The following is an 18897-nucleotide window of genomic DNA, read 5'->3' on the forward strand; positions in this document are numbered from 1 at the left end:
GTAATTTAGCACGGCCCTCCCCAGGGGAACTGTGTCGTTTTAACCAGCAACAGCTGCCCCAGAAGTATTGCTGTTACACCATCCAAATAGCTGGTTTGGCAACAGAGCTGCAAGCAGGGGACATGCCTCCAGGCTGGTTCCAGGTGGTGCCTTCCTGCCTGAAGGCACCTGGATTTTGTCCTGTTCAGAACTTGGACAAACACGTGGCCACCCCAACCCCCACCCCCTCCACCCCATGTTGGAATCATGGACCCTCCTGTCCAGACAGCTGCTTGCATCTAACATGGGCAGGATAGGAAGGAAAATCTGTCCAGGTAAGAAAGGCCGCTTGCTTGAAACATCTGGAGCTCTGTTCAATTAAGACTGCAGGCCTGTGGACACTGTAGGCTGATCATGACGACTATCTGGGCTTCGGGCTTGATTTCAGAATTCTACTGAGATTTGCAGGAAAAGCGTCCTCCTTCGGTGTCTCTGCCGCCACTCCCCTGCAGTGGCTCTCTTCCTCTGCACCTTCAGGGACCCTCACTAGGCTATTTATCCTCCCAGAGTCTGGAGCGACTGGTGTGTTCCTTTGCTGGGGAGACGTGCTGTAAATTTACTCGAAATCCAAAATGTGCTCTGAACTCCCAAGAGAACGAGTGTGGCTTCTAATTTAAGCAGGTGCCAAGGTCCAGGGGTCTGGAGGCCAGAAAATGAGGTTTGCGAGCCTGAGCAGAGCAGGCAGGGCTCCAGCAAGTCCACATCACCCTGACCTGCAGGCCTCCTCGTTGCCAGAAAGAGGAAGATAAACACTTGGAATATATGTAAATTGCTGTTTCTTTAGATAGAGAAGAAGGGGGGTTTCTTGCATCCGTTTCTGAATCTGGGGGAGAAGGAGGGAGGGTGAGGGTCGGAGCGGGTGCCCGCAGCTGCCATGCACCAAGCGCAGGGCCAACCATGCAGCAGGACTTTTTGGGGCGCCCGGCTGGGAGACGCCGGGCAGGAGGGGTCAGGAGACTGCGGACCCTGGCGGGTCTGCCCTGCTGAGACCGTGACTGAGGTTCCAAAAGTTCTTCTCAGGTTTACCACCCAGATACCTATGTTTATGACTTCACTGCAATCAAGATGATGATGCCAACTTCATACAAACACAGGGGACATCAAAGACAGCGGGCTGTCCACCTCGAGGGAAGGTTCCGTGCAGCCTGCGGAACAAACCTGCGGGTATCTGACCCCCGAGCTGGGCTCCTCACGCAGCATGAAAGCCTCTCCCTGTTCTCCCAGAGCCACCCGGACGGATGTGTAAATACTGGGGAAACATAATGGTTTTAATTTCACACCTCACAGCGCACAGTTGAACGCTTGAACAAGAGTCGGGCCGAGCATGGCGGACGAGCAGGGAGGGCGTGGGGCGCCCCGGCGGTCCGGGTCCAGGCTCGCCAGGGCACGGAGCGAAGGAACGGGCTAAGGCCACAGGACGTGTTGCGGTGTTTTGGCTGCTGCCATGAGTCTCTTCTGGCGCTCCGGCTGGAGGCAGCGTCCTACTTCTTCCTGGATTTCTGCTTCGTGGTGTCGTAGGAGCGGACGATTTCCTCCTGGGTCACGGCTCCATGTTCCTCCTGGGAGAAGGCGTACCCATCTGCAAGAGAAGCACAGGGGCCGGTGAGGAGGGGCGTTCGGAGCAGCTGCATTTGGGGGGAGAGACTGCGGCTCTGTAGCCTTGGATGGGGGTCCAGGGCCCTGTGACCCCCGTGAAGGGGTGGGTGCTGACGCAGCTGGGCAGGGCTCATTTAGCGCAGCCTGTGAGGCATCATCTGTAGGTCACTGGGCCATGGCTGCACTTTCCCACCACCCATCAAGTCGTCCTTTGCGGGAAACATCCCAGTGCGCCCCGAGCTGCAGGCCAGTCGGTAATTCATGAAGCCATAAACACACTAACAGGAAAGGCTGGCAGAGCGCACATGGTGCTGGGAGCCTGCCTGGCTGACGTGCACGGATCTGGACCAGTAATAAATTACCGTGAGTGTGTGTTCGTGTAAATAAAGAAAAAGATCACTAGATAAAGTTGAGGAGTTTAATGATTGACCCAGTGGTTACATAAAGACTAGATTTTACAACCAGTACCAATAATGATTTTTTTCTTTTTTTTTGGCCACAAAGCTTGTGAGATTTTAGTTCCTCACTCAGGGATTGAACCTGGACCCTTGGCATTGACAGCCTGGAGTTCCTAAGCACTAGATCTCCAGGGAGTTCCCACTTCCAATGATGATGACAGTAGAAAATTATTAAATGCTATGTGTCTCGGGCACTGTTGTATGTATTATGCTAAGCACACATGGCTTATTTCCTCCTCCTGACAGCCCTCGGAGACAGGTGAGAGCTCTTCCCATGTCACAGGTGGGGAAACTGAGGCACAGGTGATGTCCTTTTTCCCAAGGTGGCAGAGCTGGGAGTCAAGCCCAGGCAGGGCCCACATTCCCCTGCAGCTCTGTCCTGTGTTCCTGGGACGGAGTTTGCATTCCCAGCCCAAGGCAGGACACTCCCTCCTAACCAGCCCTTCCCACTGGAGGGACATTTGTAAGACTGCCTCTCTGCTCACCGACCCTCCTGGGTCAGGGGTCCAGAAACGCCCCACAGCCAGATAAGACGTTCTGAGCAAAAGACAACCCAGGCCAGAACCTGCCTCCCATCCACACATGTTTATGACTTATCACTGGTGCTGTTATCTCATCATATCCTTTAAAGGAGAACAAGAAATCAGGAGTTTTGCCTGTGTATCATCCTGGATTTCTTTTTTGTTTGAATTTTTATTTTATATTGAAGTATAGTTGATTCACAGTGTTGTGTTTTGGGTGGACAGCACAGTGACTTAGCTATACATGTGTTCAGTTCAGTTCAGTTCAATCGCTCAGTCGTGCCTGACTCTTTGTGATCCCATGGACTGCAGCATGCCAGGTCTCCCTGTCCATCACCAACTCCCGGAGTTTACTCAAACTCATGTGCATTGAGTCGGTTATGCCATCCAACCACCTCGTCCTCTGTTGACCCCTTCTGCTCCCGTCTTCAATCTTTCCCAGCATCAGGGTCTTTTCAAATGAATAAGCTCTTTGCATCAGGTGGCCAAAGTATTGGAGTTTCAGCTTCAACATCAGTACTTCCAATAAACACTCAGGACTGATCTCCTTTAGGATGGACTGGTTGGATCTCCTTGCTGTTCAAGGGGCTCTCAAGAGTCTCCTCCCAAAAGACATCAGTTCTTTGGTTCTCAGTTTTCTTTATAGTCCAACTCTCACATCCATACATGACTACTGGAAAAACCATAGCCTTGAGTAGACGGATCTTTGTTGGCAAAGTAAAATGTCTCTGCTTTTTAATATATACATGTATCTATTCTTTAAGCTCTTCTCCCATTTAGGTTATTAGGGAGTATTGAGCAGAGTTCCCTGTGCTATACAGTAAGGTCTCTTGTTTGTCTATTTTATATACAGTTGTGTGTACACGTCCGCCCCGGTCTCCTGTCCTATCGCTCCCCCCACCCCCATACCATGAGTTTGTTTTCTGTGATTCTGTTTCTGTTTTGTAAACAAGTTCATTTGTAACCTTTTTTAGATTCTGCATGTAAGTGACATCCTATGATATTTGTCTTTCTCTGCCTGACCTACTTCACTTAGTATGTAAGTGGCGCTCCCACACCGGGGGAGGCAGGCAGCCACGGGGCTCTCCATCCTAAGCTGGCTGTCCCCCCGCCCCACCTTTACAGGGGATCTGGAGCCCAGGGCCGAGGCCCCAGGTGAGAAGGGCTGGTTCCAGTCCTTGCTTGGCCACAGAACTGGTGCCCTTTAAGGTTTCGGTCTCCTGGATTTACTCTTCTGTAAAATAAATGGCCTGTCCCAGATGAGGCCTCCACCTCGAGTCTTCCATGCGGGCACCAGCACGGGCCCTTGGCTGTCAGTGCCCAGGCCACAGAGCCCTCTCCTGCAGGCAGAACTGCTTCTACCCTTGGCGTCCCCAGCGGAGGCCTCCATTCCAGGTCAGGGACCAGCCTGACTTGACAATCAGCCCAGACAAAACAATTGGTAACTGTGTTTTAATGTGTCTTCTCCAGTGCTGGATGGGCTGGAGTGAAGGGGACTTGCTGAGAGGTACAAGTAAACATTGCTTGGGAATGTCCTGTCGGGAAGAGGACCTTAGCATCTGGAGTAGTCTACTCCCTGTTCCAGGGGAAGGGCTGCAGCCTTATCTTTTATTTCGTGTTTTCTGTTCAGACCCGCCTGCGCCTGGGGGACTCAGCTGCAGTGCCCTCCTGGGCTCACAGGAACAGGGCCATCCTGTGGGGTAGCTTGGCCCCTCAGGGGTGGGAAGGGTTTCCAGGGAAGCTTCTGGTCAGACAGCAAAGCTATTCTGCTGGAGTCCCCTCCTCCAGCTCCCCCGGGGGCATCTACCAGGATGTTCTCAGCCTCAACTGAGGCTAAGTGGACTTGCAAGAAAGAAAGGATGGCAGTCCTAGGAACAAGGGTGCTCTGTGATTCAAATAAACATTTTCCTCTTGGAAACCAGGCCTGGGAGGGGTTAGACCAGAACCACCAGGACAGTAACCACCCAGCCAGCCTCTGCATGCCCAGCCTGACCAAGATTCCCCATCGCTCACAGCTCCTGCCAGATGAACAGGTAACTGCCATCTGCATTCAAACGGGGAAGGGGGGAGCCCTGGCTCTTAGCATTTCCCACCATCGCTCATCTCCAGGAAGTCCTGAGAACCGGGAAGGAATGCTGGGGGCCTGGAGAACACACTTGATGGCTGGTGCATCGGCTTCCTTGACCTCAGCCACGGCCGGGACCCGAGGACAGCGTTTGGGTAGGTGGGAGGGCAGACGCACTGCTTACTTGTTTTGTCTTCTTCTGGTAGAACATTTGGGGAAGTCCATAAAATCAGGTCATTTTTTCATTATTTTGGAATAAAATGTCCCTTAAGTAGCATTCCTTCAACGCTGAGCTCTGATAACATCTTAGGGAAAGTAGCTGTTTCCTGTCTGGAAGAGTCCTCAGAGCAGTAGAATGTGGGAAGACCAGGGGGACGGTAAAGAGATCAGACCGGCCAGGGAACACTGAGCTTGGGCTGCCGACACAGTGTACGTGCGGTCCCCGGGAACAAGTGCTCCAGGACCTGGGCTCCTGGTTTCCTGGGAACACTGAGGCCGGAGGCTGCTCCCGATGCAAGATGGTCTTCTCTGGGGGTGGGTGATGAGAACACCCTCCTGTCCTTCAGGGTCTTACTATTAGTTGCTGACTGTCTTTAAAACATGGTGTGATTTTAGCAGCTTGCCTATGTTTTGTACTTGTTCATTAGAAAAACAATTTTTTTTTTGTCCTTCAAAACATGGAGAGTTCAGAAAGCAATTCTTAGTTATTTTAAGAGCCTTTCCGGTTGTTGCCAGACAGCCGCACGGGTCCTCAAGTGGTCTTTGCTCTCCTGTCTGTCCTTTCTCTGGTCGGAGGCTCCACAGCACAAGACCTGTGTTTATGGAGCCAGCGCGCCTGTTCCTCGTGGGCTATGCTCCGCCCATCATGCGGCCTCACAGACTGTGTAAGATGGACATCATTCCATTTTTTCCCCTCAGGTGAGAAAACAGATGTTCAAAGAAATATGTAAGTGGCTCAGACTTATTCAGTTAGTGGCAAAAAAGTAATACCTAGCATTTATCAGACTCCTTACTGTTAGGCTCTGTGCCAGGCACTCTGTAGGTACAACCTCAGAGAATCATCCCAGTAACCCAAGTAGATTCTCCTGTCCTCTCTGATTTACAGGTGTAGAAACAGAGGCGTTAACTCACCTGAGGTCACAGAGGGGCAGAGATGGGATAGGACTGCAGACAGCCCGGCTCCAAGTTGCAACCCCGAACCTGGGAGCCCACCACCCCGCCTCCTTCAGACTCACCCTCTCGAGGATCAGAGGCCCTGGCTGGGCTCTGGAGCCCTGGGCGGTGCTGGATCAGTTACTGCGCTGATCTGAGGCTCGGCCAGGTGTCCTGAGGCAGGTAAGCCCACCACCTCCCTGAGCTCCATTCCCTCTGAACTCTCGTGTCTCCTGCTCCCCTGGCCTCTGGCACATCCCCGTGGACCCCACTTGGCAGAAACCAGACCAAGCCTCCACTTGTGGGGCCAGGGGAGGCAGGGGCTAGTGATTGTCATTGCTTAGTTTGCCAAGAGCACGGGGCCATCCTTGGGGGGCACCAGGCAAAGACAACATCACTTCCATCTTAGAAAGAATCTGACTGGGAGGCTGACACAAGGATCTTCACCATATCCAAGTTTTAAGTTTATGGACCATGTCATTCAGACACTTGACTAGGTCCTGGGGAATTACCTGCCATCTGGTTGTCCCTGCCTGGGGCCAGGTACACCAATTCTACTTCCCTATGTGGGGCTCCAGCCTGGCCGTAGGCTCCCCCCATCCTCCCTGTCCCGGGGGGCTACTCACGTGGCATGGACTGCTGGAGGGAGCTGCCCCGGAAGAGGGTGGGCGGTGTCTTCCTGCTCAGCCTCTTTAGCAGCCGGTCTCGCTCGTTCATCCTGGGGGCACAGCACACATGGTCAGTCTCCGGCCCCGTGGACACCTCCTTGAGGTGCTTGGAGGGCGACTTCAGGTTGTAAGATGAAACAGACCAGGAAGAAGCTGCCCCCATCCAGAAGAATGCCCCATCTCACCAGTCGCCTGTCCACACAGATGCTGCCTGCTGCTGCTTGACCCCATGAACTGGGTCCTCTGAAAGCGGCCCTGTGTCCAGTCCACCCTGTGCAGGACACCTTGGAGCCCCGCCAGCCTCACCCTGGAGGGGACCAGAGCTGTGGCTCTGGTGAATGAAAACCCTCCATCCCTGCCAGGCCTGGAGCCTCCCCCAGTACCCTGGGGACCCAGCAGGAAATGGATTCTTTCTGCAGAACCTGATGCTTCTTTAGAACCACGGTGAACACCAAGGTGCATTTTCTTTGAAAACATAAGGATTAGGAGTTCTTCCTGCTTCTCCAGACATGATCCCCTCCAACGCTGCCACTGCTGTGGGGAGACAGAGGTCCCCTCTGAGGTCAACTGGGTTTTATGCCTGCAGATCAAGGTGGGGGGTACTCGGGGTGGTACAGTGCCCTGACTTCCTCCTGTTGGGGAGACGTCACCAGGCTTTCCCCAAGAGATCACGGTGTATAGAGCTGCCCACACCGTCTGTGGTGGCTGGACTGGGCCCCTCCAGACTGCACCTGTGGGAGTCCCAACCCTCCAGGATGCCAGGATGGGCCTGGATTAGGAGCGGGGGTTTTAAAGAGCTGATCAAGTTCAAATGGGTTCCCTGGTGGCTCAGACAGTAAAGAAACCATCTGTAACGCAGGAGATCTGGGTTCACTCCCTGGGTTGGGAAGATCCCTAGAAGAAGAGAATAGCTACCCACTTTAGTATTCTTGCCTAGGGAATCCCATGGACAGAAGGGCCTAGCAGCCTACAGTCCACGGGGTTGCAAAGAGTTGGACACGACTGAGCAACTAGTGTTAAGTTCAAATGGAGTCGTTGGGGTGACCCTAATCCAATCTGACGGGGTCCTTATGAGGAGAGGTGATCAAGACACACATACACAGAGCGATGACCAAGTGAGGACACAGTGAGGAGACTGCCTTCACCCACAAGCAGAGGAGGCCACCTCCGGAGGAACCAGCCTTGTAGACACCTCGCTCTGGGACTTCTGACCTCCAGAACCATGAGAAAACACTGCTGTTGTTTAAACCACCTGCTGAGTGGTACTCTCTATGGCAACGCACACAGCCCCCTCCCCAGCCCCCAATCTGCTCTGCCCCACTTCCCACGATGGAAGTTGTAGGAGAAGCCGAGGTTGCCTGTGGTCCAGGCCTGAGCCCAGGGCCCACTTCATGCTCCCCCAAGGGCCTATGCAGGGGGAGCAGGGCCCAGCTCCTCTCCATAGACCTACGAGCTGAATTTCACTGTGCACTAAGACTGCAGTGTCTGATTATCTTGGTTGGAAGGACGAGCCTCAGCCTGCCCACCTCGGGAAGACATCTGATGAGGACACACGCTTCCCTCTCTCCTCACACTGCTTCTCCCCGCCCTCTTGTCTTTCCTTCCAGGGAAATGAACTGCCCTGGGCCCTCTGAACCACCACCCTGAGCCACAGGGCTGAGCAAATGTACCATCTGCAGCTCCCAGACTCTCTGGGCATCACCAGGCATTGCGGTCTTCATGCAGGTATGCTGATCATGGTGCTTGGTTATTCGTCAGCTTGACTTACTTTCACACACACACTCAGACACAGTCTCCACTTGCACTCTTGTACCAAACCCTACAAGTGTTGGAAAAGCTCAAGATAGAAAGGGGTATAAGAATAATATTTACCACTTCCAGCATTCTGCTATCTATATATGGTTTGAAAGTCACCGACTCAAGAAGTGACTAATGAGTCACTAAGTAGTGAGTCATTACTAAGTCTACTCAAGAAGACTTAGGAAGAAAGGTGAAGAAAACACAATCAAATATTTGCTTTGGTTAATTCTGCTTAATAATAAGGAAAAAAAAAGTACAGCTTCCTTAGGAAAGAATAATTTAGGTCTAAAAAAGAGAACTCTTGATAAAATATTACAAACCAAATTCAGCAGTATAATTAAAGGGTTATAGAACCTTATCAAGGGCTTCCCTTGTGGCTCAGTCAGTAAATAATCTGCCTGCAATGCAGGAGACCCAGGTTCAATCCCTGGGTCAGGAAGATCCCCTGGAGAAGGAAATGGCAACCCACTCCAGTATTCTTGCCTGGGAAATTCCATGGACAGAGGAGCCTGGTAGGCTTCTGACCATGGGGTCGCAAGAGTTGGACACAACTTAGCGACTAAACTTACCACCAACAACCTCACCAAATGGGATTTGTCCCCGAATGCAAAGGTGGTACAACATACAAAAATCAATCAATATAATACACCACATCGATAGAATGAAAGAACAGTATCAATGATCACCTAAATTAACACAGAAAAATCATTTGACAAAGTCCAGTGCCCTTTCATAATAAAAATACTCAGCAAACTAAGACAAGAAGGGAAATTCCTCAACAGAGCATTTATGAAAAATCCACAATTGGCATCATACTCTGTGGTGAAAGACATCTCTCTCATGATCAGGAACAAGACAAAGCTGTGCTGTTTTACCACTTCTATTCAACAAATTTACTGGACATTCTAACCAAAGCAGTTAGCTAAGATTCCAACAACTTTTTTTTTTTTTAATAGAAATGGAAAAATTTATCCTAGGATTCACATGGAATTATAAGGGGCCCCAAGTAGTAAAAAGGATCTTGAAAAAAAAACAACAGAATTATTGAACTCATACTTCCTGATTTCAGTTCAGTTCAGTTCAGTTGCTCACTTGTGTCCGACTCTTTGTGACCCCATGAATCGCAGCATGCCAGGCCTCCCTGTCCATCACCAACTTGCAGAGTCTACCCAAACCCATGTCCATCAAGTCGGTGATGCCATCCAGCCATCTCATCCTCTGTTGTCCCGTTCCCCTCCTGCCCCCCTGACTTCAAGATTTATTGTAAAACTATAAGCGAAAGTGAGTCAATCAGTTGTGTCCAACTCTTTGTGACCCCAGGGATTATATAGTCCATGGAATTCTCCAGGTCAGAACACTGGAGTGGGTAGCCGTTCCCTTCTCCAGGGGATCTTCCCAACCCAGGGAACGAACTCAGGTCTCCCACATTGCAGGCAGATTCTTTACCAGCTGAACCACAAGGGAAGTCCAAGAATACTGGAGTGGGTAACCTATCCCTTCTCCAGTGGATCTTCCTGACTCAGGAATTGAACTGGGGTCTCCTACATTGCAGGCAGATTTTTTACCAACTGAACTACCAGGAAGTCCTGAAATTATAGACATATAAATCAGTGTAGTGTAGTTAAGAGCCCAGTAGTAATCTTGTACATCTATGGTTGGCTGACTTTGGCTAAGGTACCAAGACCATTCATGAGGAGAAAAAAGTCTCTTCAGCAAATGGGTCTGCAGTAACTGAGGTTGAGCTCTTACCTGCAATCACATGCAAAAAGTATCTCAAAATGCGTCGAAGACCTAAATGTAAGAGCTGTGGTTGTTATTCAATCACCCAGTCATGTTTGACTCTTTGCGGCCCCATGGACTTCAGCACACCAGGCCTCCCTGTCACTGTAAGAGCTAAAACTATATAAATCTTTATATGAATAAAAATTAAAAGATTTATATATATCTATATCAGTTCAGTTCAGTCGCTCAGTTGTTTCCGACTCTTTTTGACCCCATGAATTGCAGCACGCCAGGTCTCCCTGTGCATCAACAACTCCCAGAGTCTACTCAAACCCATGCCCATCGAGTCGGTGATGCCATCCAGCCATCTCATCCTCTGTCGTCCCCTTCTCCTCCTGCCCCCAATCCCCCCCAGCATCAGGGTCTTTTCCAATGAGTCAACTCTTCGAATGAGGTGACCAAAGTATTGGAGCTTCAGCTTCAGCATCAGTCCTTCCAATGAATATTCAAGATTGATTTCCTTTACAATGGACTGGTTGGATCTCCTTGCAGTCCAAGGGACTGTCAAGAGCCTTCTCCAACACCACAGTTCAAAAGCATCAATTCCTTGGCGCTCAGCTTTCTTCACAGTCCAACTCTCACATCCATACATGACCACTGGAAAAACCACAGCCTTGACCACACGAACCTTTGTTGGCAAAGTAATGTCTCTGCTTTTTAATATGCTATCTAGGTTGGTCATAACTTTCCTTCCAAGGAGTAAGAGTCTTTTAATTTCATGGCTGCAATCACCATCTGCAGTGATTTTGGAGCCCCCAAAAATAAAGTCTGACACTGTTTCCACTGTCTCCCCATCTATTTCCCATAAGGTGACAGGACCAGAGGCCATGATCTTAGTTTTCTGAATGTTAAGCTTTAAGCCAACTTTTTCACTCTCCTCTTTCACCTTCATCAAGAGTCTCTTTAATTCTTCTTCACCTTCTGCCATAAGGGTGGTATCATCTGCATATCTGAGGTTATTGATATTTCTCCCGGCAATCTTGATTCCAGCTTGTGCTTCTTCCAGTCCAGCGTTTCTCATGATGTACTCTGCATATAAGTTAAATAAGCAGGGTGACAATATGCAGCCTTGACGTACTCCTTTTCCTATTTGGAACCAGTCTGTTGTTCCATGTCCAGTTCTCACTGTTGTTTCCTGACCTGCATACACGTTTCTCAAGAGGCAGGTCAGGTGGTCTGGTATTCCCATTTCTTTCAGAATTTTTCACAGTTTATTGTGATCCACACAGTCGAAGGCTTTGGCATAGTCAATAAAGTAGAAATAGATATTTTTCTGGAACTCTCTTGCTCCAATGGATGTTGGCAATTTGATCTCTGGTCCCTCTGCCTTTTCTAAAACCAGGTGGAACATCTGGAAGTTCATGGTTCATGTACTGTTGAAGCCTGGTTTGGAGAATTTTGAGCATTACTTTGCTAGTATGTGAGATGAGTGCAATTGTGGGGTAGTTTGAACATTCTTTGGCATTGCCTTTCTTAGGGATTGGAATGAAAACTGAACTTTTCCAGTCCTGTGGCCAATGCTGAGTTTTCCAAATTTGCTGGCATATTGAGTGCAGCATTTTCACAGCATCATCTTTTAGGATTTGAAATACTCAACTGGAATTTCATCACCTTCACTAGTTTTGTTCATAGTGATGCTTCCTAAGGTCCACTTGACTTCGCATTCCAGGATGTCTGACTCTAGGTGAGTGATCACACCATCGTGATTATCTGGGTCATGAATATCTTTTTTGTACAGTTCTTCTGTGTATTCTTGCCACCTCTTCTTAATATCCTCTGCTTCTGTTAGGTTCATACCATTTTTCTCTTTTATTGTGCCCATCTTTGCAGGAAATGTTCCCTTGGTATCTCTAATTTTTTTGAAAAGATCTCTAGTCTTTCCCATTGTATTGTTTTCCTCTGTTTCTTTGCATTGATCATTGAGGAAGGCTTTCTTATTTCTCCTTGCTATTCTTTGGAATTCTGCATTCAAGTGGGTATATCTTTCCTTTTCTCCTTTGCCTTTCACTTCTCTTCTTCTCACAGATATTTTTAAGACAACCATTTTGCCTTTTTGCATTTCTTTCTCTTGGGGATGGTCTTGATCACTACCTCCTGTACAATATCATGAAATTCTGTCCATAGTTTTTCAGGCATTCTATCAGATCTAATTCCTTGAATCTATTTGTCACTTCTACTGTATAATTATAAGGGATTTGATTTAAGTCATACCTGAATGGTCTAGTGGTTTTTCCTACTTTCTTCAGTTTCAGTCTGAATTTGGCAATGTGTTCATGATCTGAGTCACAGTCAGCTCCTGATCTTGTTTTTGCTGACTGTATATAGCTTCTCCATCTTTGGCTGCAAAGAATATAATCAATCTGATTTTGGTATTGACCATCTGGTGATGTCCAGGTGTAGAGTTTTCTCTTGTGTTGTCAGAAGAGGGTGTTTGTTATAAAAAGTGTTCTCTTGTCAAAACTCTATTATCCTTTGCCCTGCTTCATTCTGTACTCCAAGGCCAAATTTGCCTGTTACTCCAGGTATTTCTTGACTTCCTACTTTTGCATTCCAATCCCCTATAATGAAAAGGATATCTTTTTTTTTTTTTTTTGGTGGTAGTTCTAGAAGGTCTTGTAGGTCTTCATAGAACCGTTCAACTTCAGCTTCTTTAGCATTGCTGGTCGGGGCATAGAGTTGGATTACTGTGAAACTGAATGGTTTGCCTTGGAAATGAACAGAGATCATTCTGTAGTTTTTGAGATTGCATCCACATACTGCATTTCAGACTCTTTTGTTGACTATGATGGTTACTCCATTTCTTTTAAGGGATTCTTGCCCACAATAGTAGATGTAATGGTCATCTGAGTTAAATTCACCCATTCCTGTCCATTTTAGTTCACTGATTCCTAAAATGTCATTGTTCACTCTTGCCATGTCCAATTTGCCTTGATTCATGGACCTAACATTCTAGGTTCCTATGCAATATGGCTCTTTACAGCATCAGACCTTGCTTCTATCACCAGTCACATCCACAACTGGGTGTTGTTTTTGCTTTGGTTCCATCTCTTCATTCTTTCTGGAGTTATTTCTCTAATGATCTCCAGTAGCATATTGGGCACCTACTGACCTTGGGAGTTCATCTTTCAGTGTCATAGCTTTTTGCCTTTTCATACTGTCCATGGGGTTCTCAAGGCAAGAATACTGAAGTGGTTTGCCATTCCCTTCTCCAGTGGACCACGTTTTGTCAGAACTCTCCGCCATGACCCATCCGTCTTGGGTGGCCCTACATGGCATAGCTCATGGTTTCACCGAGTTAGAGAAGGCTGTGGTCCATGTGATCAGATTGGTTAGTTTTCTGTGGTTGTGGTTTTCAGTCTGTCTGCCCTCTGATGGAGAAAGATAAGAGGCTTATGGAAGCTTCCTGATGGGAGAGACTGACTGAGGGGGGTAAACGGGTCTTGTTCTGATGGGCGGGACTATAATCAGTAAATCTTTAATCCAATTTTCTACTGATGGGTGGAGCTCTGTTACCTCCCTGTTGTTTGATCTGAGGCCAAATTATGGTGGAGGTAATGAAGATAATGGCGTCCTCCTTCAAAAGGTCCCATGCGTGCACTGCTACACTCAGTGCCCCCAATCCTGCAGCAGGCCACTGCTGACTCATACCTCTGCCAGAGACTCCTGGACACTCACGGGCAAGTCTGGGCCAGTCTTTTGTGGGGTCACTGCTCCTTTCTCCTGGGTCTTGGTGTGCACAAGGTTTTGTTTGTGCCCTCCAAGAGTCTGTTTCCCCCATCCTGTGTAAGTTCTGGTGGCTCTATGGTGGGGTTAATGGTGCCCTCCTTGAAGAGGGCTTATGCCATACCCAGGTATAAAAACAAAACAATGCCATTAGCAGCAAAATGGATAGACCTGGAGATGATCACGTCAACGGGGGTAAGTTAGACAAAGACAAATACCATATCACTTAGATGGGGAACCTAATAAAAATGATACAAATGAGGTTAGTTACAGAACAGTCTCACAGATCTCAAAATCAAACTTAAGATTAACAGAGGGGAAACTTGGGGAAAAGTGATAAATTAGGAGATTCGGATTAACAAGTACACACTATTATATATCAAATAGATAACTAACAAGGACTCACTGCACAGCACAAAGAACTCTACTCAGAGTTCTGTAATAATACACATATAAAGCATATATAAAAATACATATATATAACGGAATCACTTTGCCGTTCACTTGAAACTGATACAATATTGTAAATCAGCTATACTCCAATCAAAATTTTTTTAAGAAAGTGAAAGGACAACCACAGAATGAAAATATTTACAAATCAAGTATCTGGTAAGGGCCTAGTACCCAGAATGTATCGATAATCCCAACTCCACAGCAAAAAGACAGACAAACCAAACCAAAAACGGGCAAAGGATATGGATACATTATCTGAAGAAGAAACACCATGGCCAATGAGCACCTCAGAAGATACTCAACATCGTTAGTCATTAGGGAAATGCAAATCAGAACCACAAAGGGAAATGCTAATCAGAACCACAAAGAAATAGCACCTAGCATCTACTAGGGTAGCTATAAGAAAAACGAGAACAGATAATGACAAGTCTTGGAGAGCATGTGGAGGGATTAGAACGCTAGCACATTACTGGTGGGCCTGTAAAATGATGCGGCCATGGTTCTTCAGGAACTTCAATGTGTAATTGCTATCTCAACTGGCAGTTCCACTCCTAGGCTACATAACAACTAAAAGAACCAAAAATGGACTCAGACCCTTGTTCACCAATGTCTGTAGCAGCATTATTCATAATAACAGTCCAAATAGACATCTATCAATTGTTGTGTGGATAAACAAAGTGTGGTCTTGCCATACAATGGAATATTATTCAGCCACAAAAAGGAACAAAGGACTGACACATGCACAACATGGAAGAACCTTGAAAACCTTATGGTGAGTGAAGGGCGCCAACCCAGTAGGCTACGTCTTGTCTGGTTTCATTTATATGAAGTGTCTGGAACAGGCAACTACAGAGACAGAAGAGTGGGTGGGGACTGCAGCAGGGAGTGGAGGTGGGGAGGGGGAAGAGGAAGGGAGCAGGGAGGGTCTGCTCAAAGCATCTGAGGTTTCCGCTTGGGGAGATGAAAATGTTCTGTAATTAAACAGGGGTGAGGGCTGCACAGCGGTTGAATGTACTAAATGCCACCGAACTTAGTGGCTTAGTACATTTAGTACTAAGTACACAACTTAGTACACTTAGAATGGTAACTCCTATATACAGAGTAAACAAGGTCCTATACTGAACTATATTTAGTATTCTGTGATAAACCATAATGGAAAAGAATATGGAAAAATATATATGTATAACTGACTCATTTTGCTGTATGGCAGAAATTAATACAACATTGTAAACCAACTCTACTTCAGTAATATTTTAAAAAACAAAACTAAATTTAAAAGGATGGGGGCTGGCTTCTGAATGGAGCAAAATTCCCTCTCCTCACCTGAAGGGTTGGTAATGATGTCCTCTTTATGGTTTATCTTCCCCACCGGAGTTGGGAGGGGGAATGGAGCCTAGTGCTTGTTTGACCTTTGTCCATTGCAGCTTAGGCAGAGATACTGCCTGAGCTCTATCCCCACTGTGGAAGGTGCAGGTAAACACCAGTGATGGTGGTGAAAGCCCATCTCATGCAGCCCCTCAGGCAGACTGCTGCGAAGTCGGCACATCCTGGGGGAGGTGGTTAGTGTGCTCCAGTCTCAAAGAGCAGCAGTGGGATGGAGCAGAGAGCTGGCAAGCGTTATTCGGGGGATAATAAACCTATGCCCACGTGTCTGTTGGGAAGTTGCTCCTGCTAGAACCACACACGCATCACTGGTGCAGAGCAGACCATAGAGAGTACAGCAAGAACCATGAAACTGCTTTAGATCTTGTCAAAAGTTGACACTTTCCACCTGTGGGGCTGGAGAAGCAAGGAGATCAAACCAGTCAATCCTAAAGGAAATCAACCTGGATATTCATTGGAAGGACTGATGCTGAAGCTGAAGCTCTGCTACTGTGGCCATCTGATGCAAAGAGCCAACTCATTGGAAAAGACCCTGATGCTGGGAAAGATTGAAGGCAGGAGAAGGGGACGAGAGGGTGAGATGGTTGGATGGCATCACTGATTCAATGGACATGAGTTTGAGCAAGCTCCAGGAGTTAGTGATGGACAGGGAAGCCTGGCATGCTGCAGTCCATGGACTCGCAAAGAGTCGAACACAACCGAGTGATTGAACAACAACAGAAGTTACAGCTGGTAGGAATCACAGCTGACACCACAAAGCAGCCAGAAAAAACAGGTATTTTTAGAAACTTATTTTTAAATGACTGCTGGACTGTCTTCAAAACATAAATCTGATGGGTTCCTCGAGATAAAAGCTAATCCAAAGTCCCCTTACCTTCAGGTAGGGCCAAGCATCTACTCAGCTAGCTGACTGTTGAAATTAGAACCCACTTTTAAAGATTCCCAGGGAATGAAACTTCATGGCCTCAACTGGTAACTAATTTGGCTCATTATAATCTTAACATTAGGAAATGAGAAATTTGGGGCTCAATCATATTCCAGACTTACCCAGGCCTTTGTAGGATTAAAAAGTAAAAACCCTAACAAAATAACAACAAAAAACCCTCACCATAGTTAAATACACTTATGTAATGAGGGAAAATCACAAGAACAAAAAAAACCAAACAAAAACAAAAACAAAAAACCCCAGTATTTCCAGCCCAAGATTCCAATAAGACAGGTGTTCTACGCTGGACGTATGAGCCCTTCATAAACTCTATGGTGGTGGTGATGCTTTAGTCGCTCAGTCGTGTCTGACTCTTTGTGAGACCATGAACTGTAGCCCACCAGGCTCCTCTGTCCATGGAATTCTCCAGGCAATTAATACTGGAATGGGTTGCCATTTCCTTCTCCAGGGCATCTTCCTGACTCAGGGATCGAACCCAGGTCTCCTGCATTGGCAGATGGATTCTTTACCAACTGAGCCACCAGGGAAGCCCTCATAAACTCTATTAGATGGTGGTGAATTATTCTCCTCCTGGGCTGCCTTTGAGGCACTGGGGGCAGGGGGCCGTATCAGAGACGCTCTCCCGGCCCTTATCCTACAGGAACCACAGAGAGCAGGCAGGGAGGAGGCCTTGTGAGCAGAGGCTCTCAGAAACACCAGTGCAGCTCTGCGTGCTCCCCTGGAGGACTCGTCCTCACACAGGGACCAGGTCCTCTGTCTTCTCTGTGTTTCCACAGTGCCCACCCTGGCTGAGAACAGGGGACACAGTTACACACACAAACCCACCCTTGTGCTTGGCACCGCCCTGTGTGTCTGCCCTGTGACTCCATCACTGCCTGCGTCCTGAGGCTGTCTGTCCACACTGCCCACCGCTGACCTCAGGACAGCAGGTGTCCCAACGCTAGCTGTGAAAATTCCTCTTTAGTAAATTCTTCTTTTAAAATGACAGAATGGAGAGCCTTCCCTGGGAGCTCAGGGGTAAAGAATCCACCTGGCAGTGCAGGAGACACGGGTTCGGTCCCTGGTCTGGGAAGATCCCACAGGCCGCGGGACAGCTAAGCCCATGCACAACTGCTGAGCCTGGGTTCTAGAGCCCCAGGTCTACTGAGTCCACGCGGCACAATTACTGTAGCCCTGACACCCTGGAGACTGTGCCCCACGACAAGAGAAGCCGCCACAGGGAGAAGCCTGAGTGCCACAGCTAGAGAGCAGCCCATGCAGCAATCAAGACCCAGCATGGCCAAATACATCAACAATTTACAGAAATGACAGAATAGGGACAGCATCCCACTTCTCTCTGAGAAGAGGAAAGCCCCCTCTAGATCCTCGACAACACTATGAGTGAGAATTAAAACAGTTCCGTGGCCTTTACAGAGACAGGACGCTGTGTTTTGTCAAGAAAAGAATTCAGATGCAAGCAACAGCTGGAGGACAGTCTGGCTGAGGACAGGATAGAGTTCAAGGTTAACTAACTTAATACAAATTCCATTCCCCAAATAAAAAGATTGCTCTCGTCCTCCCAGGTCTCAAGTCTCCTCTGACCATCAGAACTGGGAAGGCTTGTCTCAGCAGTGTCTGTTTTCTTCTCTTCTGCACAAGGCTTTGGACAGTGCGGGTAAGGGGCGCATTCTGGGTGTCAGAAGGCATCTCATCCTTCTATAGTGTGGATTGGGTGATTTCTTTTCAAAAAGAAGAGTGTGACCAAGGAGTGGTAGTACCAAATTGGATGGAGAACTTGACAGGGGAAACAATGGATCTGCAACCTCAAAAAAAGGCGGGGGGGGGGGGGGGTCCAGCAGAGAACAGACTTGTGGACACTGGGAGAGGGTGGGGCGCATTGAGAGAGTAGCACTGAAATGTGCACATCACCGTGTGTAAAATAGCTAGCGGAAGCTGATGCATCGCACAGGGGGCTCAGCTCAGTGCTCTGGGATGACCTAGAGGGGTGGGATGGGCTGGGGGTGGGGGTGGGAGGGAAGTTGATGCGGGAGGGTATATATGTATACTATGGCTGATTCACGTCGTTGTATAGCAGAAACCAACAGAACATGGTAAGGCAATTATTCTCCAATTAAAAGGAAAATTTAAAAGCTATTATACAATACCTGCTTGAAGTCAAACAAGAGAAGTGAGGTCTGTCTGTTGACAACCAGCCTGGCTCAGGACACAAGTGGTGTGCATGAGGTGACGGTGGTGATGGATAGGGCTGCCTGGGAAATTTTAACAAGAGGAGGGGCAGGGGACATTGAAAAGATCCCACAGCAAAGATAGA

The 18897-nt window shown here is 48.0% G+C and overlaps 1 protein-coding gene across 1 annotated transcript in view; it reads right to left on the reverse strand.

The window, feature by feature from the left end:
* Positions 1-243: 243 nt before the first annotated feature.
* LOC136144073 (phospholipid-transporting ATPase IB) overlaps positions 244-18897 on the reverse strand; it is a 389187-nt gene continuing 370533 nt past the window's right edge. Inside the window, exons 35-36 of the mRNA XM_065901698.1 lie at positions 6458-6549; positions 244-1618 (exon numbers count right to left, since the gene is read on the reverse strand). Coding sequence (XP_065757770.1) covers positions 1521-1618; positions 6458-6549 — 190 coding nt within the window. The 3' untranslated portion in view covers positions 244-1520. The remainder of the gene's footprint in view (positions 1619-6457; positions 6550-18897) is intronic.

Source organism: Muntiacus reevesi, chromosome 11, assembly GCF_963930625.1.
Source record: "Muntiacus reevesi chromosome 11, mMunRee1.1, whole genome shotgun sequence".
Lineage (NCBI taxonomy): Eukaryota > Metazoa > Chordata > Mammalia > Artiodactyla > Cervidae > Muntiacus > Muntiacus reevesi.